The following is a 27,787-nucleotide window of genomic DNA, read 5'->3' on the forward strand; positions in this document are numbered from 1 at the left end:
TCACCACATTATCATATTACAATAGTACCGACGTTGACATTTTGTCTTTTTCTACATTGTCCTGTTGTCAAGCCGTGGGGGGAATTAGTCCTAGAATTTACAAAGTAACAAATGTATATTCTCACACTATAACAATAAACTAAATGCATCAAAACTCCTTTTCACTGTCGCAACGGAATATTTACGATTTTGAAACTGCCTAAAATAATTTGATATATGCTTTCCAATAAAAATAAATAACACCATAACGAAAACGCCAAAAGAGGGCGTTAATAGTATTTCTATGGAAACTGCTGACGTAAATGAAATACTGAAGCACCGCCTACTCTTAAAGTACCCCCCGGCCTCACCGGACGAAAATAGCTTGATACATTCATTGTACTGCAGTCTACGTTTAGAAGCTAGTATAATTCGCACTGTGATTAGAACGGCAACGCTTTGTTGGACGTAGTTGTACCAGTTTTATTATCAAATTTAAGTAAGTAGAAGTTGAAGTAATCAAGGGTTTAACGACGACTACGTTTTCTACCCAGGAGTGCGGTTTTGAGGCGGAGGGATTTACTGACGATAGCAGAAGCCGAAGGTGGAAGAAAAGCTATCTTCATCCGCAGCCGTCGAATTTCCACTTTAATCTTGGTTTTACCGTCGGAGCTTGGCTTTTCTTGGTCTCTGCCCTCAGTTAGATGGCAAGCTTCCCAGACTCTATAAACGAAAATGATATAGGTAAGTACAATTGATAACGTGTACTCTTTTCTTCTCTGTGGGCTTAGGCAGGGATCGACAAATATCTTTTAAGACCTTCCCTCCGACTCATTTGTTGTTAAAAATCGTAACAATTTACAATGCATGACTCGTTACGTTGGGATTGGTTTTAAAATGGTATGTCGATTGCTGGGTTGAATTATTGGCCTCGTGAGTTTATGAGTTTTGAGTCTGCCTTGCAGAGTGCGTTACGTCCACATTCGTGTCAAGAATGTGTCACACAATTTGTAATTGTTTAATTTACTTGATTCATCAAGTTAATGGTATGATTTCTCCTTCCCCTTTTCATTCATCATTAAACAATACAAAAAAATATCCAAGTACACGGTCAAACTTTGCATTGGTTCCTCTCCCTCCCCCACACTAGTGTCCAAAGTCATAAGCTCGCCTCATGCTGTACGTGCTTGCTTATCGCACTGTTGTTGAGTCAGAAAACAAAAACGTCACACAAACTGACGCCTACTGCAACGATCAACCGCGGTGGTTAGTTTGGCAGTAATATTACTTATAACAAGCTCACCTTTTAGAATAGAGCACAAATAATAATACTTAAAGGCAGTGTTGGGACTAATGGCGTTCGAACGCCAAATTCCATAAATGCTCATTCACACACCTTATCGTAGGGTGACCAGATGTCCTCTTTTCCCCGGACATGTCCTACTTTTGAGCCCCCAAAAAATGTACGGTGGCAATTCCAAAATCGTCCGGGATTTTGTTGGACAACCTTAAACATAATACATGTACAGTTCAAAATAATTGCCATTCCGTTCCATTTCTCTCAATTCCAGGTTTTTCTGTATCGTTCGCAAATAAGTCACGCCCTTCTCCTCAAATCTAGTCATTTTGCTACGAAGTAGGGTGGGCTGGCCAGTCTACACCGAGTGTTTACAAACAATGCCGAAACGAAAATGCACGTTCACGGAGGAGTTGAATAAAGAAATTCCCGTGCTTTCGCCAGGATTGTGATCCTTTTGAAACTGAGTGCTTGACATGCAAGGCAGGCTCTTTCATATGTGTCTGTGGGAAATAAAGGTGCCAACGCACCCCGCAAGAGGACTGAAGAGGAGCCCTTTTTTTTCCCCTTCAAATTCTGCACCGATGGCTGTATTTCTTTTGTCTTTTTTTTTTACTTTGTATGATTTTGTTATTGTATATATATGTTTGTTATTCGGGACAATAAATGCAATTGCTTACAGGCATATGTAATTTGTGTCATAACATATGACATAAAATAAGGTTAACAACAGAACGTCACATCTACACATGTTACACACACATCTACGCACGCACGTATATTTATATTTTCAATATTTATACAATATTTTTGTATGTTATTATTTACATGTTTGAAAGTATTATTTATTGTTCTAATAATAACATATGCACTTAAATGGTTTCATATACATTTATTGACACAAAAAATGTACAAATGAGTGGGGTGACCCTACTTCGCGGATTTCACTTATCGCGGGGTGGTTTTGGAACCAATTATCCGCGACAAGCAAGGGGTTCCTGTAATTGTTTTTCCTCGATTATATGACTTTTAAGATCGTCAGGAGCCAAAATCGTAATCTTGATTAAAATTCGATTAATTGAGCAGCCCTATTCAATCGTTGAATGTATTTGACAAATAATACATTTATTGTCTCATGAGAAAGTTTAAATTCTCCTTTTTTTCCCCTCCCCTAACAATTTGATGCAATGCATGACAATTGCTTTCATGAAAAATTTGTTTAGCGCATTAAATTAAAATCGTGGCTTATGAGGCAGAACCTCTGTTACTGAAAGGAAGCCAACAAATTCCTGGGTTGACTCCAACATGGGAGAATGTTTGCTTGGATGGCCTGTGTGAAGGGGCTCAATTTTTTTATGTTCGAACAGCCATATATGGTGAAGCAGGTTTTAGAACGTTATACACAAATTGTTTGTGTGATCATTGTTAAAAAAAGGATGTTTGAGTTCCTTCACTGACAAAGCCATGGAGCTGTTTCAGCGTTGAATATCAAAGTTGACTACAATGTAAGAGTCTTTTTGTATAAAAAAACAGTAAATATTTCAGGGTGGGGCACCAAAGAAAATGTCACAGAGATAGTTTAGTTACAGAGAACATAAATCTTTTTTTCATTGCAGTACCACATTAGTTGTCCCTTTTCAACACACCTACACTGCCCTTTATCCATGTCAGAATAATTTTACACATTCAACTTGAAAGATGAACTTGATTTGACATTTGTCTTATGCAGTGTTTAACATGTCTACACGTTTGCTGTACAGAAAAAAAAACTGTGTCATCTTGATAATATGAATTTCTTAGGTTTTTAATTTAATTCAATGTTTTACCAGGTAAGCCAATTGAGAACATTTTCTCATTTACAATGGCGACCTAGGTTTGAGCCGAGAAAATTAATCTGAACTTTCCTTTCTAGGTAAGGCAAAGTTCATTGGTGAACTCCTGGTGCCTGTTGCTCCCTTTGACCTGAAGTCTGGGCGAGAAGCTTGGACAGTAGCGTTTGCACCCAATGGTTCTTACTTCGCTTGGTCTCAGGGGCATCGCATTGTCAGGCTCATTCCGTGGTCCAAATGTCTGACAAATTTGTAAGTACCACTTTAAACATGCATTTGTTTTGTTGGTCATCTTTTAATAGAAAATGTATTGAAGTTTCTTGACTTGTTGCAATTAGAAAGGGGTTCATCACCCAGATACGGTGCAGTGATTGTGTTTTGTGATATTTGTAAAATAGATTTTTGGAATTTATCAGTTTGTAAAAACGTGGATACATTTGTAAACCACTATGACCACAAGCCCCAGTTTCTGCTGAATATAAGCAAACCTAAAGTGCAATGCTGCTATCATCACCTCGTGTATATTTGTCATCTTGAATGTTGAGGGAAATGCTGACAAAGCAGAATGCTACTTCAAGTTGGCGGAAATGACCGACACAAGACAAACGAAGAGGCAGCTGAAAGCACAATGTTTTTACATTTTAGAGACATAAAATCAAATGAATAATTTAACTGTAGTTAATGCCTTTTAGTATCATAGTATATTTATGTGAAATAATATTTATTTTTCAGTTCAGCGGGCCAGGATGGAGAAGGCACTAATGCCCTAAGTCCCAGACGCTTTTCACGTCAAAATAGTGATGGAGGCCAGTACATACAGACAACTGGTGATCCCAGAGAGCACACAATTGACTGCGGCGACATCGTCTGGGGTTTGGCTTTTGGCTCATCTGTGCCTGAGAAGCAGAGCCGCTGTGTCAACATTGAATGGCACCGGTTTAAATTCGGACAGGACCAATTGCTACTGGCAACTGGCCTCAACAATGGCCGGATCAAAATCTGGGATGTTTACACTGGTGAGGATACCTGAAAATAAACATGCATTGCAAAAATTCCCATTTGCCCAGCCTTTTTTAAGGTTAAAGGTGTAACAAATAATGTTTGACTTTATCCCTTGGCTGTTTGTAGATAAACGTGTGTATCAGACGAGCAGCTGTACATGTACACGTGGTGGTAGACATTTGCATTAATTCCTTGCCATTTCTCAGGTAAACTATTGCTGAATCTCATGGATCACTCTGATGTAGTTCGAGACTTGACCTTTGCTCCTGATGGAAGCCTCATGCTGGTCTCTGCTTCCAGAGATAAGACCCTCCGAGTGTGGGACCTCAAAGATGATGGTGTGTTTATACTTCATGTTTGTACTTCCTTAAAATGTGTTTACAGTCTAAAGTAAAAGAAAAAAAGTCATTTGTATTTGGATTATTGTGGTTCAGAATATCTGAGTTGATCTTGGTTTCTAACAATTCTCATTTAAGATTCTCATCCCCAAAAATTACCGTAATTTTCGGACTATAAATCGCTCCAAAGTACAAGTCGCACCAGCCATAAAATGCACAATAAAGTGAAAAAAAAATATATAAGTCGCACCGGAGTATAAATCGCACTTTTGGGGCCAATTTATTTGACAAAACCCAACACCAAGAAGAGACATGAACCAGCAACCACAGGCTAAACAATACGGTATGCTAACGTGACATATTAAAGATTCAAGAAGAATTTATTCGCCATGTTTGAGCGTGCCAAACAAGGAATTTGACTTCGTTACATCACAGTCTTTGTTCAACATTTAGGTGACTAACAACACTCAGGACATGTGAAAATGACAAATGACAATATTCTCAGCCATCCCCTGATCTTAAACTCCCATGAGGGCAAGGAAAAATTCAAATCTCTGACTAGGGGAAGTGAGAAACTTTGAGAAGAGACCACAGATGGGAGGGTCCCACTTCCAGGATGACCAGGCTGCAATGGATGCAGAGAAGACACATAGTGCAAACAGTGTAGACAATCCAAAAAGGTGTGGAGAGCAGGATGTTATTGCACAGCAATAACTCTGAGACTCTAAGAGTGGTGTGAGTTCATCAGAGCAACAGCCTGGGGGAAGAAGCTGTCTCTGTGGCTGCTGGTTTTGGCGTACAGAGCTCTATAACGCCGTCCAGAGGGGAGTAGTTCAAACAGACTGTAATTTGGGTGAGAAGGGTCTGTAGAGATTTTGCTTGCGCGTTTCCTGGTTCTGCGAGGTTGATTCCAATGATCTTTTCTGCAGTCCTGATTGTCCGTTGCAGTCTGTGCTTGTCTTTTTTGGAGGCCGATCCAAACCAGACAGTGATGGAGGTGCAGAGGACAGACTGGATGATGGCAGTGTAGAAGGTCTTCAGCAGCTCCCACGGCAGGTTGAACTTCTTGAGCAGTCTCAGGAAGTACAGCCTCTGCTGGGCCTTCTTCTGGACAGGGTCTATGTGGCCGGTCCATTTCAGGTCCCGAGAGATTGTGGTTCCCAAGAACTTGAAGGTGTCTGTGGAGAGAATATCATTACTGCGGATAGTGAGGGGTGAAAGTGGTGAAGGGTCTCGCCTGAAGTCCACTGTCATCTCCACGGTCTTGAGCGGGTTCAGCTCCAGGTGGTTTAGGCTGCACCAGTGGACCAGCCGCTCCACCTCCTGCCCGTACGCAGTCTCATCACCATCCCGGATTAGTCCGATAAGAGTGGTGTCGTCTGCATACTTCAGGAGCTTCACAGGAGAGTCACCTGAGGAGAAGTCGTTGGTGTAGAGAGAGAAGAGTAGTGGGGCGAGGACGCACCCCTGAGGGGTGCCAGTATTGGTTGTCCGGATGTCAGACGTGATGCTCCCCAGCCTCACACAATGTCTCCTGTTGGTCAGGAAGCTGGTAATCAATCCACTGACAGGTGGAGGCAGGCACCGCGAGCTGGATGAGCTTCTGTTGGAGGATGTCAGGAGTGATGATGTTAAACGCCGAGCTGAGATCCACAAACAGGATCCTGGCGTACGTTCCTGGGGTGTCCAGGTGGTGCAGGATGTAGTGCAGTCCCATGTTGACCGCATCATCCACCGACCTGTTTGCCCGGTAGGCAAACTGGAGGGGGTCAAGCAGGGGGGCCTGTGACATGCTTCAGGTGGTTCAGCACCAACCTCTCGAAAGATTTCATAACCACAGATGTCAGAGTGACAGGTCTGTAGTCATTCAATCCTGTGATGGTGGGCTTCTTGGCCACTGGAATGATGGTGGAGCTTTTGAAGCATGAGGGCACCTCACACAGCTCCAGGGAGCGGTTGAAGATCCGTGCAAAGGTGGGCGCCAGCTGCTCAGCACAGACTTTCAACCAGGAGGGTGACACGCCGTCTGGGCCCGGTGCCTTCCTGATCTTTTGTCTCGGGAACACCTGGCGCACTTCCTCCTCACGGATCTGGAGTGCGGGCACGGCCTCTGCAAGAGAGAGATTAGGTGACAGTGGTGATGGAGGTGTGGACAGAGCGGTTGTTAGGGGAGTATGTTGATTGTGCTGCAGGAGGTCCTGCTGTGTGGGAGGACCGATCAAACCTGCAGTAGAACCTTTTCAGCTGATTAGCAAGCCTTGGGCTCTAAACAGGACGGGGGGTTCGTTTCTTGAAGCCCGTGATGCTCTGCAGACCTTTCCACATTGTTGAGGGATCAGGATTGGCAGAGAGGTGTCTCTCCAGGCTCTCTCCGTAACACCTCCTGGCTCTCCTGACCTCTCGGTTCAGTGTGTTTCTGGTCTGCTTGAACAGGTCCCGGTCGCCGCTCCTGTAGGCCTCCTCCTTGGCTTTGCGCAGCCTCCTGAGGTTCGGTGTAAACCAAGGTTTGTCGTTGTTGTACGCGCAGAAGGTCTTAGTCTGCACACACAGATTCGCACAAAAACAGATGTATGATGTGACAGTGACAGAGTTCATGCAGGTCTGAAGTTGCAGCTTCGAAAACTCCCCAATCTGTGCAGTCAAAGCAGGCCTGGAGGTCCTGCCTTGACTCCACTGTCCACTTCCTCACAGTCCTCACTACAGGCTTAGAAGTTTTTAGTATCTGCCTGTAGGCCGGGACCAGATGAACTTGACAGTGGTCCGAGAGTCCTAAAGCTGCACGAGCCACAGAGTGGTATGCATCCTTAATTACGGTGTAGCAGTGGTCCAGTGTCTGTGCCCCTCTGTTGGGACACGTAATGTGCTGTCTGTATCTGGGGAGTTCGTGTGCGAGGTTTGCCCTGTTGATATCACCCAAAACAATGATTAGTGAATTTGGTAGAAGTTTCTCCATGTCTGTCACCTGGTCGGCGATTATCTGCGTGGCTTCACTCGCACGCGCGTGTGGTGGAATGTAAACAGCCGCCATGACGATCGAGGAGAACTCCCGTGGTGAATAGAACAGTCGGCAGTTTATGAAGAGTGTTTCTAGGAGAGGGCTGCAAGACTCTTTCAACACCGTCGAGAGAGCTCGCGTCGAGAAGGATCGGGTGGGCATAAAAGCCATAATAGTTTTTCAAACCTGTGTCACTCCAAATCATTAAATCCTTCAAACTCTTAGTCCTCCGTGTCACTTACAAACAAAGCTGCTAATGATGCCGGTAGTACGTGGGGCCCTTCGTCATCCCATGATCGAATCCTTTGCCCTTTATGTAAACAACCGTGGCGTGGCACGGGTGATGTCACTTGCTGTTTAAATGACAGTAATCCCTTGCTACATCACGGTTCGTTTATCGCGGTTTCACTACATCGCGGATTTTTGAATTTTGAAAATTTGTAAAAAAAAATCATATATAAATCGCTCCTGAGTAATAAGTCGCCCCGCCACCCAAACTATGGGGAAAAAAACGCAATTTATAGTCCAAAAATTACGGTAGTTAAATTTTGGGGCAAATTGTATGATTTCTGTTCTTTAATTTCTTTTTTACCGTTTCTGAACTTTGAGTTACTGTAAGGGATATTTTTAATCAGTATACAGTAATCCCTCGTTTTCCACTGGGATTACGTTCCAAAAAGAACCCGTGATGGGCAAAATCCTTGAAGTAGAACCCTTTATTTTCTTACCACTATTATACATGTATAACATTGAAACGAAAGAACAAAACCTGTTTTCAGGTCCAAACATGTTTTTAACAAAGATAAATAAATGCTCTCTTACAAACAACTACAGTAAAATAGTAAATTTAATTATCAATACAAAGTACGTGAATATAGTAGGACAAATTGTGACTCGGGCGTATTTCACTGCATTACTCTGACTGTGCTGCTGTGGCCTGACTCCAATCTGTATTGTCTTTTTCTAATGAAGCCATAACACAATGCACTGTGAAAAAAAATCCGTGAAGCAGTGAGGCCGTGAAAGGTGAACTGTGAAGAGCGAGTGATTACTGTATTTGTTTATTTTTTATTTTTCACAAGAGCCTTGTTTTTGAGAATCTCAAAATAAAATAATGCTGGAATCACTTAAGATATGCTACTGAACACTGTTTGATGGGAGATCTATATTCTAAGCAGTTTATGGAACCATAAGAGATTTATTTCATTGATCGCAAAGGGGAAATTTGTCAGACATTCAGCAAATCTGTTGACTTCAGCTGTTGAGAGTAAATGGCTTTTTGTTGATCATATGACTTGCTTCTTTAGGTAACATGGTGAAAGTTTTACGGGGTCACCAGAATTGGGTCTACTGCAGCGCCTTTTCCCCTGACTCGTCCATCCTATGCTCTGTCGGATCAGGCAAAGCAGTACGTAAACATGTTCCTCCCAGTTCACTTTTTATTGATTTGCTAGCTTACTGTTGTGCCATTGCTTGTGACTAGCCATGCTCAATGAACCTAGAAATGGAATGAATTACAACCCATCCCAACACTGCTCACCTATGTTCAAACTAAAAGCGACTTTGCTGTGTCATAAGTGAAGTGACCTGCATCTCGAGTTTTGTTGACTGGGGAAAATGCTTTTGGTGTACTGAATTTTGCAAAACTCACAACTAACTGTACACACATCTAGCTACATATACTGTAAGCCAGTGTTCACTGGAGTGAGGAAAAACCAATAAAAACACTCATTAACTTATTAACTTATTAACACTGTATGTTATTTTAAGCAAAAACAAAAGTATTTTAACACATTCTTGTCATTCATGACTGATTGGCCTGCAGGCAAAATCTGTTTTCTGTTTGTAATATAATAACCTTCCATTTTTAAAACGTCAGAATTGAAAGATTGCGAGTGCCCTCCATGAACAGAGCTTTTCAATTCTCAATAAATCTTACCAAACAGTGGTAGTAGGTAGACATGTAGTTGGTAGTAGGTTTGACCGGCTGTGTGTGTCCCTACAGTGTGTGTGTCTTGCTCTCCCTGTCACAGGTGGTGGCAGAGCTCAGTTTGTGATTGGTTTTGAGGGGAGCGCCGCGCTGACATTTGAGCAGCCGGTGTGAACCACGGATGCGCATTGCCCAAAGGCCTGCCAGGGGCAACCTGGCACCTGACCCGCAAGGTCAATCTGTACGTAGGTGCTGCTCCGTGTCTGTCTACTTATGCTGTCGCAGTTCCTATTTTATTAATTTCACCTAAAAACTATCATTAAATTGGTCATCAATTATTCCCTCTTTCCCACCAACCCCCCCCCCCCCCCCCCCCCCTCTTTACACCACTACCTTTTTCCCGAAATTCCCCCACTCCTCCCTTATCCCAATATAGTACATTCATCATCTATCTACGCATACTAGATTGTTTTGTCATTTGGTCAGGTGTTTTTCTGGTGGACTTTAATGTCACCTTATGTGGCCTGCCCTCTATTATCTGCTTCCAAGATGTTACAGATGTTGCAGTGAAAGTATTGGAGAAAAATAGAAATAGTATTGTTACTCATTTAAAAGAAACACATACTTAATCTTAAAAATATGTATTGCCTAAAAACATCAGAAAAGCTCATCCCACGTCTTCCATAAAAAAAACATGTTGAATTAAAGAAATTTGAACAGAAGATGATGTAAACTGAAGGCTGAAATTGCATGTTAAAAATTTCATCAGGCATTTCTTCAAAGCCCGCCAATACTGATAGGTCATAGCGTTCAAGAATATATCATTTTTATTTGTGTGTGTGTGTGTGTGTGTGTGTGTGTGTGTGTGTGTGTGTGTGTGTGTGTGTGTGTGTGTGTGTGTGTGTGTGTGTGTGTGTTCGTGCGCGCGTGTTCGTGCGTGTGTGTGTGCGTGTGCGCCTGAGTGTCTGGGTGCTGATGTGTACTTTGCCAGAGGTGTCAACCCTTTGGCCATAAAATATTCTTTTCTCTTGCAGTATCTGTCTCTCTTCGTAGGCTTCTGCCGGAGGTGTGAGCCTATTGTAAACAGAGAGAACTAAAACTCTGAAAGGGGGAAACCAGTGGAGTAACATTATGTTACCTTAAGTTACTACTTGTTTTATTTTCTCTTTTTTGTTAAAAGATTACAAGTATTTTTGTAGTAATTTCTATCTTATTTAATACTGATTTAAGCATTGTGTATAGTTAAAGGATCTGGTAATTTGATATAACTGAGAATGTTAGTCATGTAGTCAGCAAAAATGTGACTTAATGTTTAATAGGAATGTCGCATTTTGACATGTAGCGTTGATTTTTGTGTAGCATGTACACTTTTATTTGCTTTGGAGTTTTTTTAATAGTTAGAAATATGTCCCTTTACTCAGAATGTCACTTAATTTTCTTTAAGTCTTCATAATTTAATTGTTAAACCCTTTACATGCAGACAGTAATGGTAATGGTAGACCTATGATAGTACAACTCAGCCCTTCTCATCAATCCATGGATTTTAATAGACCTTTCTTCACTTTGCAGGTGTTCTTATGGAACATGGATAAATACACATTAATCCGGAAGTTGGAGGGCCACCACAATGACGTGGTGTCTTGTGAGTTTTCACCAGATGGGGCGCTGTTGGTCACTGCCTCCTATGACACCCGGGTCATTGTCTGGGATCACCACAAGGCCACTATACTCCTAGAGTTGGGGTAAGACCTGGGATCTTCTGAGATTGTGTGTGTGTTTGTACAAACAAACTTCAAATTATTAAAATGTCACCAGACAATAATTGAATGAATAAACATGTAGGGATGCACCGATACTGGTATCTGGTCAATACCACAGGTTTGTACTCGTACTCATGACCTGTGTCTCTGATCAGTTTGAGGTCACAGTGGATTGACGATAGTTCCGCCCCACAAAGAGTCGTTCTACATGTGACAACTACACAGCTCTCACGCAAGTCAGGCTATAGTCACTGTATTTGACAATATGCTGCAAGTGTGGGGGAGTTCCGCATGTATCCGTCCGTTGTCTTCCAGGTTGGAGCAACGCTGGCGTCTGAATTGTCGACTGCCACTTCTGTCCCGGACCGTGTCCGCGACTTGTTTGTCCGCTATTTGTTTTGCGTTTCCCGTTTCAAGTGTGCCCATCTCTTATTTTCCTCGTTTTATCTCCCGTCCACCGTGCATCTCCACAGCTCCGCTCGCACCTTTCTGTTCCCGCTCCCTCGGACTCCGAGCTACGTTAGCACCATCTTTGACCCAGCTCTCTGGCCACCCGGCCAGCGTCCTCGGAGGGAGCTCCCGCTCGCTACGAGCTCGCCGGCCGTGGCTCGGGTGTGGGCCGCCATACCACACTGAGGCTTGCCGTTTGTGCGGGTACAGTCTGGCTCGACCAACACCATCACCACCCGGTCCACTGCTGCTTCCACGCATTTCACTGCCCACCAACTTTTAGCTAACCAGCTACTAGCCACTGCTAGCATTTTATCTGGATTATTCTCAGCTGCTGTCACATCACCGTTGCCGCTACATCCACCATAGCTCTGGACTATCTTTGAACAGACATTTCCTCTTTCTGGACTACCTTTCGTCCACCCGTCACCACTCGTCCACCTCCCGTACTGCCAACCTCAACAATCCCCCCCACCCCCGCTCCTCCATGCATCTCCTTTGCACTGCTGAACTGTTGCTCCCTCTCCAACAAATCACCTGTCATTTTTTAAATTACTACTGGACAATAATTTGGATCTGCTCCTTCTCTGTGAAACATGGCAACAGCCCTTGGATTCCTTTGATCTCCACCAACCCATTCCATCATCCAACTACAGCTACATTGCCAAACCCCGCCTCTCTGGGCGAGGGGGTGGCATTGCTGTCCTCCACAAGCAGTCCCTACCCATTACTGAACTGAACCTCAACCTCCCATCTATTTCATCCTTTGAATATCTCGCTTTTTCCCTTTCCAATTCCACTACTGCTGTTCTCATCTACCGTCCCCCAAAGTCACATCCGTCTTTTCTTTCTGAACTCTGAACTTCTCACCATCGTGTCCTCAGTCTCCTCCCGCCTCCTACTCACCGATGACTTCAACATCCGCATCGACCAGCCAACTGCCCCACTGACGTCCGACTTCATCTCTCTTCTGGACTGCTTCCATCTTACCCAGTATATCAACTTCCCCACCCACACCAAAGGCCACACCCTGGATATAGTTTGTTCTTCCTTTCCACTCGTATCCAACCCCTGCCCTCTCGCCTTCCCACTGTCAGATCATCTCTGCATCCTCTTCTCCGCCCCTCTACCCTCGCCTCATAATCCCACAAAACGCACCATCTACAGCAACATTAAGACAGTTAACCCATTCACACTCTGCCAGTTCATATCCTCTGCCCTTCCCTCTGACCACACCCCCTCCTCCCCTGATGACCTCGCCATCTTGCTCAACAACATCCTTTCTGACTCCGTTGACTCCCTAGCCCCCTGAAAAACTTCCTCTGTCTCATTCACCAACTCTGCCCTCTGGTACACCCTGGAACTTTGTTCCATGAAACAAACTGGCCGTCAACTTGAACGCCTCTACAAAAGAACTCGCCTCACTTTCCACGTTGAAGCCTTCAAACAACACATCTCCTCCTACCAGGATGCTCTTCTTGCTGCCAAATCACCTTACCGCATTTTCCGGACTATAAGGCGCACCTAAAAACCTAAAATTTTATAGTCCGGTGCTCTTTATATATGGACCAAATTCCTAAATTTAAACTGGTCCAAAGCATTGTGTCATGAAATCAATCATAAGTGGCCCGCTGAAGACTATGAATCATTGATCAAAAAGACTATAGATCATTATGTTGTGATTATAAAGTAATTTGTTGCGTCTGAAGTTAAAATAAAGATAAAATGGAAAATGATTTCATTTGGATTTAAAATCTGACATGATGCATTAATGGTGTGCCTTATAGTCCGGTGTGCCTTATGTAAGGACAAAGTTTTAAAATCGGCCGTTCATTGAAGGTGCGCCTTATAGTCAGTCCGGTGTGCCTTATAGTCCGGAAAATACGGTACTTCTCATCCCTCATTAACAACACCAACCGGAACCCCTCATCCTATTTTCCACCGTCAACAAATTGCTCCGGCCACCAAACCACCCTCCTCACCTGCCCTCTGTAACTCTTTCCTTGTTAACTTTAACAACGAAATTGCCCAAATCAACTGTTCTCTGACCGCCACCATCAATAACTCCTTTTCCCCCCACCTCACCTACTCTCCTGCCCCTGTTTCCTGACCTCCCGCCTTTCCCCTCTCTCACTGCCTTCTCCCTTGTCGGCTTCGCCACCATCCTGACCCACTTTCAACAACCCTTACTGTCACTCCAAATCATTACCTGTCCCCCACCTGCTCTCTCGACCCCCTTCTAACGACCCTAACTAAGGCCTGCCTCCCTGTCCTCCTCCCTCACCTCACCACCCTTTTTAATCAGTCTCCATCCCTTGGCCACTTTCTCACTGTCTATAAGCTTGCCGCCATCACCCCATCCTCAAAAAGCCCACCCTGGACCCAGTCAACCTCTCCAACTACCGTCCCATCTCCAATCTTTCATTCCTTTCCAAAACCCTTGAACGCATTGCCTCCGCCCAACTCCACACCCATCTCCAGTCCAACAACCTCTATGAACCCTTCCAGTCCGGATTCCGTCCACTTCACAGCACTGAAACCGCTCTTGTAAAAGTCACAAATGGCCTAATTTCTGCAGACTCCAGTGCCCTCAACACCCTGTTACTACTCGACCTTAGCGCAGCCTTTGACACTGTGAACCACTCCATCCTTCTTCAAAGGCTGCGCTAACTAGGTGTTGAGGGAACTGCACCCGACTGGCCCACCTCTTATTTCACCAACAGAAACCAGTTTGTCTCTCTCTCTCCGGCCACACATCCATCCTCTCCTCAGTCACGCAGGGGGTCCCCCAAGGCTCAGTTCTTGGCCCCCTCCTATTCATCTGCTACTTCTTCCCCCTTGGTTATGTCATCCGCAAACTCATTCTGGACTTCCACTGTTTCGCTGATGACACCCAGATCTACCCGAAACCTTCACCCACCTTGAAACTTGCATCTCTACAATAAAAAGATGGCTGACTTCCTCAAACTCAACAGTGACAAAACAGAGCTCCTCCTCATAGGCACCAAGTCCTCCCTCAATAAAACTGGACCCATCTCACTCACCATTGACTCGTCAACCATCAGTCCCTCCCCTCTGGCACACAACCTCGACGTTATCTTCGACCCTACACTGTCCTTCCACCCTCATGTTAGCTCAGTTGTCTAGACCTACTTTCACCTCCGCCACATCACCAAAATCCAAAACTGCCTCTCTTTCCCTGCCGCACAACACAAGAGTTCAACGAGACAACAACTACTGAACTTGCAGCCACGGAGGTGGAAGAGAGCTCCATAGAATAGGAGCGGGCATGCGTAAAAGCCATGTCCGAGCCCCATCCACTATCCCCGGACAGCCACCCGGCCGAGCGCCGGCCCCCGACTTCCATCCACGGAGTCGGAAGAGAGCTCCATAGAATAGGAGCGTGCGTGTGTAAAAGCCATGTCCGAGCCCTATCCACCGTCCCGGGACAGCCACCTGGCCGAGCGCCGGCCCCCGACTTCCATCCACGAAGGTGAAAGAGAGCTCGCGTCGAGAAGGATCGGGCGTGCGTAAAAGCCATAATCGTTTTTCAAACCTTCTGTGTCACTCCAAATCATTAAATCCTTCAAACTCTTAGTCCTCCGTGTCACTTACAAACAAAGCCGCTAATGATGCCGGTAGTACGTGGGGCCCTTCGTCATCCCGTGATCGAATCCTTTGCCCTTTATGTAATAAACCGCGGCGTGGCACGGGTGACGTCACTTGCAGTTCAAATGAGAGTAATCCCTTGCTACATCGCGGTTCGTTTATTGCGGTTTCATTACATACATCGCGGATTTTTGAATTTTGAAAATTTGTGAAAAAAATCACATAAGTCGCTCCTGACTATAAGTTGCCCCACCACCCAAACTATGACAAAAACCGCGACTTATAGTCCGAAAATTACGGTATAACATAAATAACACCTTTATCAAATCATCTGTCACTCCAAATCATTGAATCCATCAATCAAATTCTTCGTCCTTTACGTAAACAACGCCGCGTGTGCGCCGCGCCGCTGACGTCTGACTCATTGTCAGTTGCAGTTCAAATTACTCCACAGGCATATATAATGATATATAAACTATATATCAAATAGCTATAATATAAACAATTTTATCAAACCATCTGTGGTACTCTAAATCATTAAATCCATCGATCGAATTCTTCGTCCTTTATGTAAACAACGGCGCGTTCGCGCCGCACCACTGACGTTGTCAGTTGCAGTCAAATTACAGTAATCCCTTGCTATATCTCGGTTCGTTTATCGTGGTTTCCCTACATCGTGGATTTTTTTCCCCAAATTAAAAAAAGAATAAAATTCTAAACAAAACCTTTAAATTGAGGAATTATGGCACGAAAGTTGCCCACACGTCAACAGAAGGCAGGGAGTGCCCACACAATTGCAGTGCGTACATTTGTACCTTTTTATAAAAAAAAATTTTATAATAAGAGTTCTAAAAACACATTTAAGAGTGTTATACTGTCAGGTCTAAGTATGATCAGACATTAAATCACACACTGGAACAAAGAGGAGAAGACAACCAGGATAGGTTTACTCGCGAGGAGAACAATAGAGAAAGGAAACTCGGATACAATCTCCATCAATCTGAGTCCTTACTCAGCGTACTCCTCTTTTTAATGTTTTGGTTATCCTGGTTACAGAGGCGTTGCTACACTAAAGGGAGAGGGTTTGGACCTGTAGCAACGCTGCCCATCTAAGGAATGTAGCGTGGTGTGATTTAGCAGTTAATTGTTGGCCCGTGACTCCCGCACTGGAATTGCAGAGTCTGTTTCCACTTCAAGAAGATTCAAGAAGTTCAAACATTTTCCATGGGTGTGCAAAATGGATGCACTAAGCTCTTAGACATAACCAGCAAGGGAGACAAACAGCACTCACAAGCCGGAAGACCTTGAAGTTGAAATGAATGTTTTTGTATAAATAGAAACTACCAGACATTGATAGAGATTAGTGAAATTAACGTGTACTACACTACACTTTGAACTCAAGTAGCGTTGATGTTTTCACAGTCACCTCTTTCCTCCGCCATCACTCATTTTTGCTGGAGGGTCAAATGACCGCTGGGTGCGCTCTGTGAGCTTCTGCCCTGACGGCCGTCACATCGCCAGCATTACTGATGACAGGCAAGTCATTTTGTTCTATTCGTATCTCTATCTTATTGAAGAAAATCCACAGTTACTGGATGTGACTTTTAAAGTCTCTGCTTCTTTGTTCACATTGTCCTCTGTAGTTAGTGGCGCATGAATGTACCATGATTCGGTTTAATGTTTAACCCGCAGCTTTTCTCTCTTGGCAGCAGTTTCAGAACTGTTGTTTTACTACACAGGTTTAAAAAAATTAATAGAGTAGGTACAATTTTGAGCCCTCTATTGTCAGTTTAAATGCAAATTGTTCATAATATGATTTTGTTTAGGGGTAGCCTCCCTCCGCCTTCGGGTGGGGGGACGGGTCCTGACTGTTGTTTGTGTCTATGCACTGAACGGCAGCTCAGAGTACCCACCCTTCTTGGAGTTTCTGGAGGAAGTGCTGGAGAGCGCTCCTTCTGGGGACTCCATTGTTCTACTGGGTGACTTCAATGCTCACGTGGGCAATGACAGTGAGACCTGGAAGGGCGTGATTGGGAGGAACGGCCCCACCGATCTGAACCCGAGTATTCTATTATTGGACTTCTGTGCTCAACACAGATTTTTTATAATGAACACCATGTTCAAGCGTACGGGTGTCCATGTGTGCACTTGGCACCAGGACACCCTAGGCCGCAGTTCGTTGATCGACTTTGTAGTCGTGTCATCGGATTTGCGGCCGCATGTTTTGGACACTCGGGTGAAGAGAGGGGCGGAGCTGTCAACTGATCACCACCTGGTGGTGGGTTGGCTCCGATGGTAGGGGAAGATGCCAGTCCGACCTGGCAGACCCAAACACTCTGTGAGGGTCTGCTGGGAACGTCTGGCAGAATCCCCTGTCAGGAAGAGCTTCAACACCCACCTCTGGCAGAGGTTTTCCCACGTCCCGGGGGAGGCGGGGGACATTGAGTCAGAGTGGACCATGTTCCGTGCCTCCATTGTTGAGGCAGCCGACCGGAGCTGTGGCCGTAAGGTTGTTGGTGCCTGTCGTGGCGGCAATCCCCGAACCCGCTGTTGGACACCGGCGGTAAGGGATTCCGTCAAGCTGAAGAAGGAGTCCTATCGGGCCGTTTTGGCCTGCGGGACTCCGGAGGCAGCTGACAGGTACCGGATGGCCAAGCGGAACGCGGCTTCGGCGGTTGCTGAGGCAAAAACCGGGCGTGGGAGGAGTTCGGCGAGGCCATGGAGAATGACTTCCAGACGGCTTCGAGGAAATTCTGATCCACCATCCGGCGTCTCAGGAGGGGAAAGCAGTGCACGGTCAACACTGTTTACAGTGGAGATGGTGTGCTGCTGACCTCGACTCGGGATGTCGTGAGTCGGTGGGGGGAATACTTCGAAGACCTCCTCAATTCCACCGACACGCCTTCCATTGTGGAAGCAGGGCATGAAGATTCTGAGGCGGACTCTCCAATCTCGGAGATTGAAGTCACTGAGTTAGTTAAAAAACTCCTCGGTGGCAGGGCCCCGGGGGTGGATGAGATCCGCCCGGAGTTTTTAAAGGCTCTAGATATTGTGGGGCTGTCATGGCTGACACGCCTCTACAGCATTGCGTGGACATTGGGGACGGTGCGTCTGGATTGGCAGACTGGGGTGGTGGTTCCCCTCTTTAAGAAGAGGGACAGGAGGGTGTGTTCCAATTACATGGGAATCACACTCCTCAGCCTCCCTGGTAAGGTCTATTCAGGGGTGCTGGAGAGGAGGATCCGTCGGGAGGTCGAGCCGCGGATTCAGGAGGAGCAGTGTGGCTTTCGTCCTGGCCGTGGAACAGTGGACCAGCTCTACATCCTCGGCAGGATCCTCGAGGGTGCATGGGAGTTCGGCCAACCAGTCCACATGTGTTTTGTGGACTTGGAGAAGGCGTTCGACCGTGTCCTTCGGGAGCTTCTGTGGAGGGTGCTTCGGGAGTACGGGGTGCCGAGCCAACTGATAAGGGCGGCTCGGTCCTTGTATCACCGATGCCAGAGTTTGGTCCGCATTTCCGGTAGTAAGTTGCATTCATTCCCAGTGAGGGTTGAACTCCGCCAAGGCTGCCCTTTGTCACCGATGGACAGAATTTCTAGGCGCAGCCTAGGCGTTGAGGGGGTCCGGTTTGGGGACCTCAGCATCGCGTCACTGCTTTTTGCAGATGACCTGGTGCTGTTGGCTTCTTCAGGCCGTGATCTCCAGCTCTCACTGGAGCGGTTCGCACCCGAGTGTGAAGCGGTCGGGATGAGGGTCAGCACCTCCAAATCCGAGTCCATGGTCCTCGGTCGGAAAAGGGTGGAATGCCCTCTCCGGATCGGGGATGAGATCCTGCCCCAAGTGGAGGAGTTCAAGTATCTTGGGGTCTTGTTCAGGAGTGAGGGCAGGATGGAGCGCGAGATCGATAGGCGGATCGGTCCAGCGTCGGCAGTAATGCGGACTCTGTACCGCTCTGTCGTGGTGAAGAGAGAGCTGAGCCGGATGGCAAAGCTCTCGATTTACCGGTCGATCTACGCTCCTACCCTCACCTTTGGCCACGAGTTATGGGTCGTGACCGAAAGAACGAGATCCAGGATACAAGCGGCCGAAATGAGTTTCCTCCGCAGGGTGTCCGGGCTCTCCTTTAGAGATAGGATGAGAAGCTTGGTCATCCGACAGAGACATGGAGTAGAGCCGCTGCTCCTCCACGTTGAGAGGAGCCAGATGAGGTGGCTCAGGCATCTCATCAGGATGCCTCCTGGACGCCACCCTGGGGAGGTGTTCCGGGCATGTCCCACCGGTAGGAGACCCCGGGGACGACCCAGGACGCGCTGGAGAGACTATGTTTCTTGGCTGGCCTGGGAACGCCTTGGGATCCCCCGGGATGAGCTGGATGAAGTGGCTGGGGAGAGGGAGGTCTGGGAGTCCCTCCTAAAGCTGCTGCCCCCGCGACCCGACCCCGGATAAGCAGAAGAAGAAGATGACGGATGGATGGATGGATGGATGGATGGATGGATGGATGGATGGATGATTTTGTTTTACATTGTTGTGCTATGTGATGATGTTGAAGGATTATATCATAATCTGTACAAATATGATTCAGATAAATAAGTGTTCTGTATCAGTGATTTTACTAGACATTCATGTTTATTGGGCTCACTGTAGTTGTACTTGAAAAGAACTATTGCCCAACTACTGTTCAGTTGTATTTACCTTTTTAATACAATTTTCCTACATTTAGACGCAGTATTCAAACTGTACATAATAGGGCTGGACAATTAATCGAACAACGATTAATTTTGATTGTGTTCGAAATGACGAAATATTTAAACGATTATTCATTTGTTTAAAAAAAAAAAATTGCTTTTTTCTCAGATTTTCCTAAATGGTCAATGCAAGTGGCGGTATGATAAGTCATCAACCGTATTAGTATAAGTCAAGTTTTATTGAACAAACCTCCCAATGAAAACAGTATATTGTTAAAAAAATAAAGAAAACTCGAAATACACTGTTCTAAATTATGATGCACGGCAGAGTTTTACCCGTTTTATAGATTGTAAAGAATTGAAAATAGTCATTTGTTGAATTTGCAGCATTAGGTGGTCACATTCACTGAATCAAGTTAGTTCAATCAAAACCATCCTAACAGACAAAGTTACATGTTATCATAGGAACCCTGTTTTGACATTACCGTCACAATTCTTGTATCCATTGAACTTGTGAGTTTCTGGAGAGTTCTGCTTGAATTGCTTTCCATGATGTCAGAATAGCCTCCCAGAGCTGTTGTTTTGATGAGAACTGTCATAGATCTTTTGCTTGATGATACGCCAAAGGTTCCCTACCTCCTTTTATGCCCTTAGCCAATGACACAGAGGTATTCATTGCAGCATAGGACGGTGCATTGTCATGATATAGATAGATTGGACGGACGGACGGATGGATGGATGGACTGATGAACGGATGGACTGAAAAACGGATGCTCTCGCCAAGGTCAAGCCCTCCCCTTCTGCACAAGCCCCACAATGTCACGGTGCTTCCTACACTTGCAGACCACTTCCTTCCAGTTATCAGAGTAGGGGCTGTTTGGGCTACACGAGTCCCGGGATTCAGTTAGTGTCTTCTACAGCCTCACTTTGGAGCACTTTAATGCCTTTTCTGTACACCCCTAAGCTGTTGAAACACCTGGGAACACCCAGCAACTTCTTCACTAAAGAGCTGAGTAGTCGCTCCAGTTTTTCAACCTTTGAGGTAGGAACCTCATAGATGGTAAGAGGCCACATTAGCCGAGGTAGGAGCCAAGTTGAAGGCACCAGAGCTTTAGCCTGCCCGGGAGCAGGGATTTATCAATGCTCTCAAGGCCGTTGATTGTGTCCTGCCTAATCTAGTTCACTTGGTCCCTGTCTCTTACGTTTGCATTGTACCAGCATCTTCACTGTCTTCTCTGATACTGTTGTATAGCTTCTTCTCCGATGTAAAAGCACTGCTCTGAAAGCTTGCCCTTGACCACCGATATACTTCTGGATTTGTTTGGCTTTATCTTCATTCGAGCACACTCAATGTTGTCCTGGAGCTTTTTCAACAGTCACCTAGTGCATGTTGTTGTAAGTATGGTCATATCATCCATGTAAGCGCTGATGCGAGGGAGGCGAAGACCAGTGTTGAGCTGCTGACCACCCACCACGAGGAGAAATGGTGCAACCTGGCATGATCCCTCGTTCCAGTCGCTGCCCTGCTGTGGTGTACATTTCTGTGGTGATGCATAGCTGGATGTCTTGGAAGTAGGATTTGACCAGAGTAGTAATAGTGCGCGGGATGCTGATATAGTCAACACAGTCCACAAGAGACTGTGAGGAACAAAACGCAAAAGTGTTGGCCTGGTCCAAGAACACATCATGGAGATCTTTTTGCTCCTTTTTGGCAGTTTGGATCTGATGCCATATCACGTTTGCATGCTCCATGCAACCAGGGAAGCCTTGGATCCCTCCTTTCAAGATTCAAGAGTTTTTATTCACCATGTTTGAGGGTGCCAAACAAGGAATTTGACTTCGGTATATCACAGCCTCTGTTCAACATTTAGGTGACTAACACTCATGTGAAAAATGACAAATATTCTCAAACATCCCCTGATCTTAAACGCCCAGGAGGGCAAGGAAAAACTCAAAACTCCAACTAGGGGAAATGAGAAACCTTGAGAAGAAACCGCAGATGGGAGGGTCCCTCTTCCAGGATGAACAGGCTGCAATGGATGCAGAGAGGACACATAGTACAAACGGTAGATAATTCATAAAAGGTGTGGAGAGCAGGATGTTATTGCACGGTAGGCAAACTGGAGGGGGTCAAGCAGGGGGCCCGTGACATCCTTCAGGTGGTTCAGCACTTACCTCTCGAAAGATTTCATGACCACAGATGTCAGAGCGACAGGTCTATAGTCAATCACTCTTTTGGTTCTTTTATCACAAACTATTTTAGGCTGCATTACCTGACATCAGAGTGTCACTGGTGTGGTTGTGACGTGGCTTTATCAGTTGATGGATGAAGGCGTGACTCACCTGTCAGATTTGACAGATGAATCACGCCCTCTGCTGTCCATTCACCTCTCCAAAATGTCTCAGTTGTCTATGTGGTGTATGTTGATGTCTAGAAAGACTATGGATCGATCTGTTTCTTCTTCATGAGTGAATTTTATGTTCCCAGTGGTGTCTATGGTGTTGAGGTGGTCTGTAAGGTGTTGTGTATGTCCTGTTTTTGTTTTTTCTAGAATGTTATCTACGTAGCGATGTTAATATCTTGATTGTTCATATCTTGATTTTGATAAAACGGTCAATCGCCCAGCACTAGTCTGCATACTAAAACAGCATACCATTAGTGAGCGCACATTCTGAGTCTCCATTTAATCAACAAACCTTTTGTCTGCATTATTTCCTGTACTAATGGACTTCCTGCGTTCAAAGAATCAGCAATGTGTTACAGAAATGTTCCACTGTTTGTTTCTTAAAATGTGGAGTCATGACTTTTTGTATTTTGCTTTATTCCAATGAGTCACATGGCTGTCAACATAGGGCTATTTATCAAGCTTACTGCTGGCTGACCAAGAACTGAACTTTTGTTATGGAAGGAAACGTTGAAGGGGGAAAAAAAGATGCATGGAATGAGCACATGAGTTTCAAGTAATCTAGAAAGTAGAATTATGGACAATTGACAAAATACAATGTTGCAGTTCAACATTTGCCACAGTCTGAATTTGTGTCTATAATTGAAGTAAATTACCGTAATTTTTGGACCAAAAGTCACTCTGGAGTATAAGTTGCACCAGCCATAAAATGCACAAGTGAAAACAAACATATATTAAAAACCTTATTAGGTTTAACCCCTTGAGGTTAAGCTCAGTGGCCTAGTAGTAGAGTGTCCACCCTGAGACTGGAAGGTTGTGGGTTCAAACCCCGGCCGGGTCATACCAAAGACTATAAAAATGGGACCCATTGCCTCCCTGCTTGGCACTCAGCATTAAGGGTTGGAATTGGGGGGTTAGATCACCAAATGATTCCCGAGCGCGGCACCGCTGCTGCTCACTGCTCCCCTCTCCCCCAGGGGATGGATCAAAATCACATGGGGATGGGTTAAATGCAGAGGACAAATTTCACCACACCCAGATGTGTGTGTGACGAGCATTGGGACTTTAACTTTAACTTGAGGTGTATCACCTCGTTTTCGAGGGGGGTCCCAGGTAAAAATAGGACATTTTCCACAGATCCACGGATTTCCGTGTTTTTTTTCCATCGAAAGTATAATTTTTGTGAATCATGTAAATCCGTTGAGAAAATGTTTATATATTGGGGGGGCGGCCGGGCAAGGTTAACTTCGGCAACTCGCGAGCATTAGCCCGGCCCGCTCCGATGGCATCTGACGGAAATCTGCTTGCCTCTGTAAACCTAATTAACTGGCAGTAGTGATGTGACAACATCCATCTTATTTTTGGCAGCATTTTGGCACTACTTTTGTCACATCATTTCCACTTGTTAACTTACGCAGAGAACTAAGTTTTTTTACACCGCCACAATATGAATTTGTGATTGGGTTTTCATCACGTGTAGATGAGTTATTTAGATAGATCTAGGGCCTACTCAGCAAAGGTTTTCGCCAGCATGAGGATCGTGCCAGGGAAACTGCTTCAGATGGGCATGGCTCAAGAGTAGTCTGTACAACTCGGAACACAGTCCGTAACCACGTGCATGACGGAACATATCCGTAAAGTAGATGTCCCAGGGAAGGTTTTGTGTATTTTCTGTCAAGATATGATCAGCTATGGAGGTCGTGGCGCAAGGAACATTAAGGAGCACATTAAAACAAAAAAACAAGCATGAGGGTTTAGAAAGTAACATGATGTAAGCTAATGTTACGCTATTGTCATGATATTGTCAAGATATCATTAAAGAAAAAAATCTTCAATGATATATATATATATATATATATATATATATATATATATATATATATATATATATATATATATATATATATATATATATATATATATGAGAATGTCCCGGTTCTCAAACAATTCGGTATTCAAACAAAACATTCAAGATTTTTTTCCTTCGGATGTCGGACGAAATTCGGTGGTCGAACCTCGCGAGATGAGCTGAGAGGACCCGCATGCCAACTGACTCCGTTCCTTATTACATTCTCGTTACTCTGAGGATTGCATCAACTCTAATCATGCCTCCTAATGAAGCAAGTGGGAGCAGTAAAGCCGGTCTAAAACACAAAGACGCTCCTAAAGCAATGCGACAGTGAGCGGCTGGCTGGAGCGCTGCGGTTGCGCGATCGGACCAAATGAAGCTCCCTGTGCACTGAAGTCTACTTAAATTTTGGAAAGTCCATTAGGACTTTAGGAATATTTTCTTAATTTTAGCGACCGCTCTGTCACAATAAAGCGACCAGCGTGGTGCAGTTGCGCGGTCGTCTGCGCGCTATGGTTGCACGTTTGGCGGTGCGCTGCAGTTGCACGGTCAGACAAAATTATGCTCCCTGCACACTGAGGTCAACTTAAATGTTGGAAAGTAGATCAGGACTTTAAAAATATTTTCTAAATCTCAGCGACGACTCTGTCACAATAATGGGACCAGCGCGGTGCAGTTGCGCGGTCGGTGACGTGCTACGGTTGCGCATTCGGTGGTGCGCTGCAGTTGCGCGATCGGACAAAATTAAACTTCCTGCGCACTGAGGTCCATTTAAATTTTGGAAAGTACATCAGGACTTTAAAAATATTGTCTAACTTTCAGCGACCGCTCTGTCACAATAATGCGACCAGCGCTACGGTTGCGCGTTCGGCAATGGGCTGCAGTTGCGCGATCGAACAGAAATGCGCAAATGAAAAAATGCTTCAAAAGGGCGTTTTTTTTTTTCATGGAACAGATTAATTTTTTTTCCATTATTTGTAATGGGAAAATATGATTCTGAATTCGAACGATTCACTTCTGAACAGCCTTCGAGAACAAATTGAGGGAGAGGGGGAGAGGGAGAGGGAGGGGGAGAGAGAGAGAGGGAGAGAGAGAGAGGGAGAGAAAGAGAGGTAGAGGGAGGGAGGGAGGAGAGAGAGAGAGGGGGAGAGAGAGAGAGGGGGGGAGAGAGAGAGAGGGGGGGAGAGAGAGAGGGAGGGGGGGGAGGGAGGGAGGGAGACCCCTCACTCTCATTTATTTGGCCCCCTGAATCAATGGCTCGTTGCTCTCACTTTGGGGTGCCTGACGTCCTCGCGCACCCACCCAAAGCTGCCATTCCCGAGATGGGTGACGTGATTGGTTGAGCTGGGGAAACACCATACCTCGTCTCTGTAGAAAAGAGCTTGAGTTTACCTTGTAATCTCTGAGCAATTGTCACTGGACCCGTTCTGACTGAAATCTGAAAATTCTGATTCAACACCAGTACAATTTTTATAGCCAATTGACGAGGCATCATCAAATATATCATTTAAAGCCGACCGACCAAATTGAAGCAGTTTGTTTATTTTTCAAATTGCTGCCTTTGCAATTTGGAAATTGCTACTACAATACATTTCAATGTGGTTTGTTCCTTCTTGACATAGACTGGTCCGTTTCTGGAGTATTGAAGAAAGAGCTCCTCAGGCTATCGCCTCTCTTTCTAATGGCCTTTGCTGTGCCTTCTCTCCTGAAGGAAGTGTCCTTGCTGCTGGGTAAGATATTGACATACTATGTTTATAGAAACAGTAGTGGCTGACTGCTTTTACATGCTACAAGATGTATTCTAACGATAACCTGTAATTTGTAGAACCCGTGACGGCAGTGTGCACTTTTGGGAGTGTCCTCGTAGCACTGCCAGCTTGCAGCACTTGTGCAGGATGGCTCTTCGGCGAGTGATTACCACGAAGCAGGTGGAGTCGTTGGCCCTTCCCATACCACTCCGTGACTACCTGTCCTACAAAGTCATCTGATTCTCCGTGAGCATCTGCCAGTGTCTGCACAGCACATTGGAAAGCTGACAATAAATCGCTTTGTCTGTGTATAGGTATATTTTGAGAGAACTCGTAAGATTTGTGAAAGTTGAGAGAATGATAATTTCATTTGAATACCGTTGTCTCAAGTTCTGTCCCAAAGTAGGATGTTATTTTGTACATATTTATTTTTGTAACAACTTAATATACAATGTCGTGCTGGAGCCAGTGCGCCACCAACGGCTTTAAGGTCAACATTGTTCTTCTGCTCATCTTCATCAATCCTCATCTTTTTAACTACGAAGTATTCTGCTTCTCCCTCTGGCTTGGCTCAGGCTCAATTGGACAGTCTTCATATTTTCCTCCAACTTGAGATGGCTTTGGTATCATGCATGTCTTGTTTGTAATTGGTTGAGATCAAGTTGGGACATATGGGGATCTTAAAAGCGCTTTCACACTGGCATCCGAGTCAGTGTTTATTTTTTTTTCCTAGCTTTTCTCTGACTCACTGTTCTTGTGGTTCTATCAGATTTTTTGTCTCCCACCTTTTGTCTAAATGACAATCTCATCCAACTGTGATGTGCTCAACCAAGTGTAGCACATTCACTGTGCAAACCTGGCTCACTTCCCCTCTGCTAAAATAAGTTTGCATGGATTTTTTCTGCCCTGCCAGGGAAACGTTACATAATTATTTGAGACCAGTTTTAATTACCTCTAATGAAAACAAAGCACCTCTTATGGTTAACTGCAAACTTGTGTAAAAGCTTCATACTCAATATAGTGAATAATGTACATACTATATCTGTAAATGTATCAATTTAAATCTTCATTTTGGTTTTTCTCGATAAATGTGAAAATATAAGCAAGCAAATGCCCCTGTCTTACATTTTAAGATCAAATAAACATTTTGTGACTGGCACTAAATGGAACAGTTCCAAACCTAGCAAGAATTGTGGATGTAATTGGATTCCTAAGGATCAATGTGATTCTAGTACCATCAGATGCAATTATGTGTCATTACAAATATATGCACAAGCCACAGTAATGCTTATGATTGGTCACTTTGGCACTTTCACTTTGAATTGTGTCGGCTGTGTGAGGGGGGCGTGAAGAGCATTCTTGAGTTTTGTGTTAATGAAAGCAAATCAGTGCAGGGCAAGTTCTTCTGAGCAATAAATTCTGAGCAACTGAAGGTTGCATTACCCAACATTAAAGTACTTGTGTATTTAAGGAATGAAAAGACATCTAAAGTTTAATGCAGTATGAATTGCTGAAGTTGTCAACTGAATGTAAGCTGCCATTTTATGGTAGTATTTTTTTTTTATTTCAATAAAGGCTTTTGAGTATATTTTATCAGCCTCATTTTTGTTTGAAACAGTCACTACAACTGAAGTATTGAAGGATACCGTACTTGGGAAGTACTAATTGGTGTCAGTCTTATTCTCAGAGACCCTCATAGCTGGTAAGCAAGCAGTGCAAGAACCTGCCTGTCGGCTGGAAAAAGCTACAGTTCATCCAATATAGAAATTAGATGGCTGCTTTTCCACTGGGATACAATGTTACAAGACAACTTATACCTCAGGACCACAGGGTGTTTCACCCAATGATTAGACAATTTTTGCTGAGGAAGGCCCACCACAGGTTGGTCCGGCTATCTTCAAGTTGAAACAA

At 44.8% G+C, this 27,787-nt stretch overlaps 1 protein-coding gene across 1 annotated transcript; it reads left to right on the forward strand.

Annotated features, from left to right (window-relative positions):
• The first annotated feature begins 325 nt into the window (after positions 1 to 325).
• On the forward strand, positions 326 to 27,464 carry wsb1 (WD repeat and SOCS box containing 1). The gene is made up of 9 exons (XM_085916891.1): positions 326 to 723; positions 3,189 to 3,357; positions 3,838 to 4,121; positions 4,314 to 4,445; positions 8,748 to 8,848; positions 10,940 to 11,112; positions 16,612 to 16,725; positions 25,751 to 25,858; positions 25,954 to 27,464. The coding sequence occupies exons 1-9, from the start codon at positions 684 to 686 to the stop codon at positions 26,114 to 26,116; spliced, it is 1,284 nt and encodes a 427-aa protein (XP_085773017.1). The 5' UTR covers positions 326 to 683; the 3' UTR covers positions 26,117 to 27,464.
• Positions 27,465 to 27,787: the final 323 nt, after the last annotated feature.

This window comes from Syngnathus leptorhynchus, chromosome 7 (assembly GCF_054491065.1).
Source record: "Syngnathus leptorhynchus isolate UIUO chromosome 7, UIUO_Slep, whole genome shotgun sequence".
Classification (NCBI taxonomy): domain Eukaryota; kingdom Metazoa; phylum Chordata; class Actinopteri; order Syngnathiformes; family Syngnathidae; genus Syngnathus; species Syngnathus leptorhynchus.

What these genes read in the sequence shown, in the direction of transcription:
- wsb1 (XM_085916891.1), top strand. Translation starts at nt 684, where the DNA reads ATGGCAAGCTTCCCAGACTCTATAAACGAAAATGATATAG. An exon ending in TATAAACGAAAATGATATAG is followed by an intron (nt 724 to 3,188) that starts GTAAGTACAATT and finishes TTTCCTTTCTAG; the next exon opens with GTAAGGCAAAGTTCATTGGT. An exon ending in GCCAGCATTACTGATGACAG is followed by an intron (nt 16,726 to 25,750) that starts GCAAGTCATTTT and finishes TTCTTGACATAG; the next exon opens with ACTGGTCCGTTTCTGGAGTA.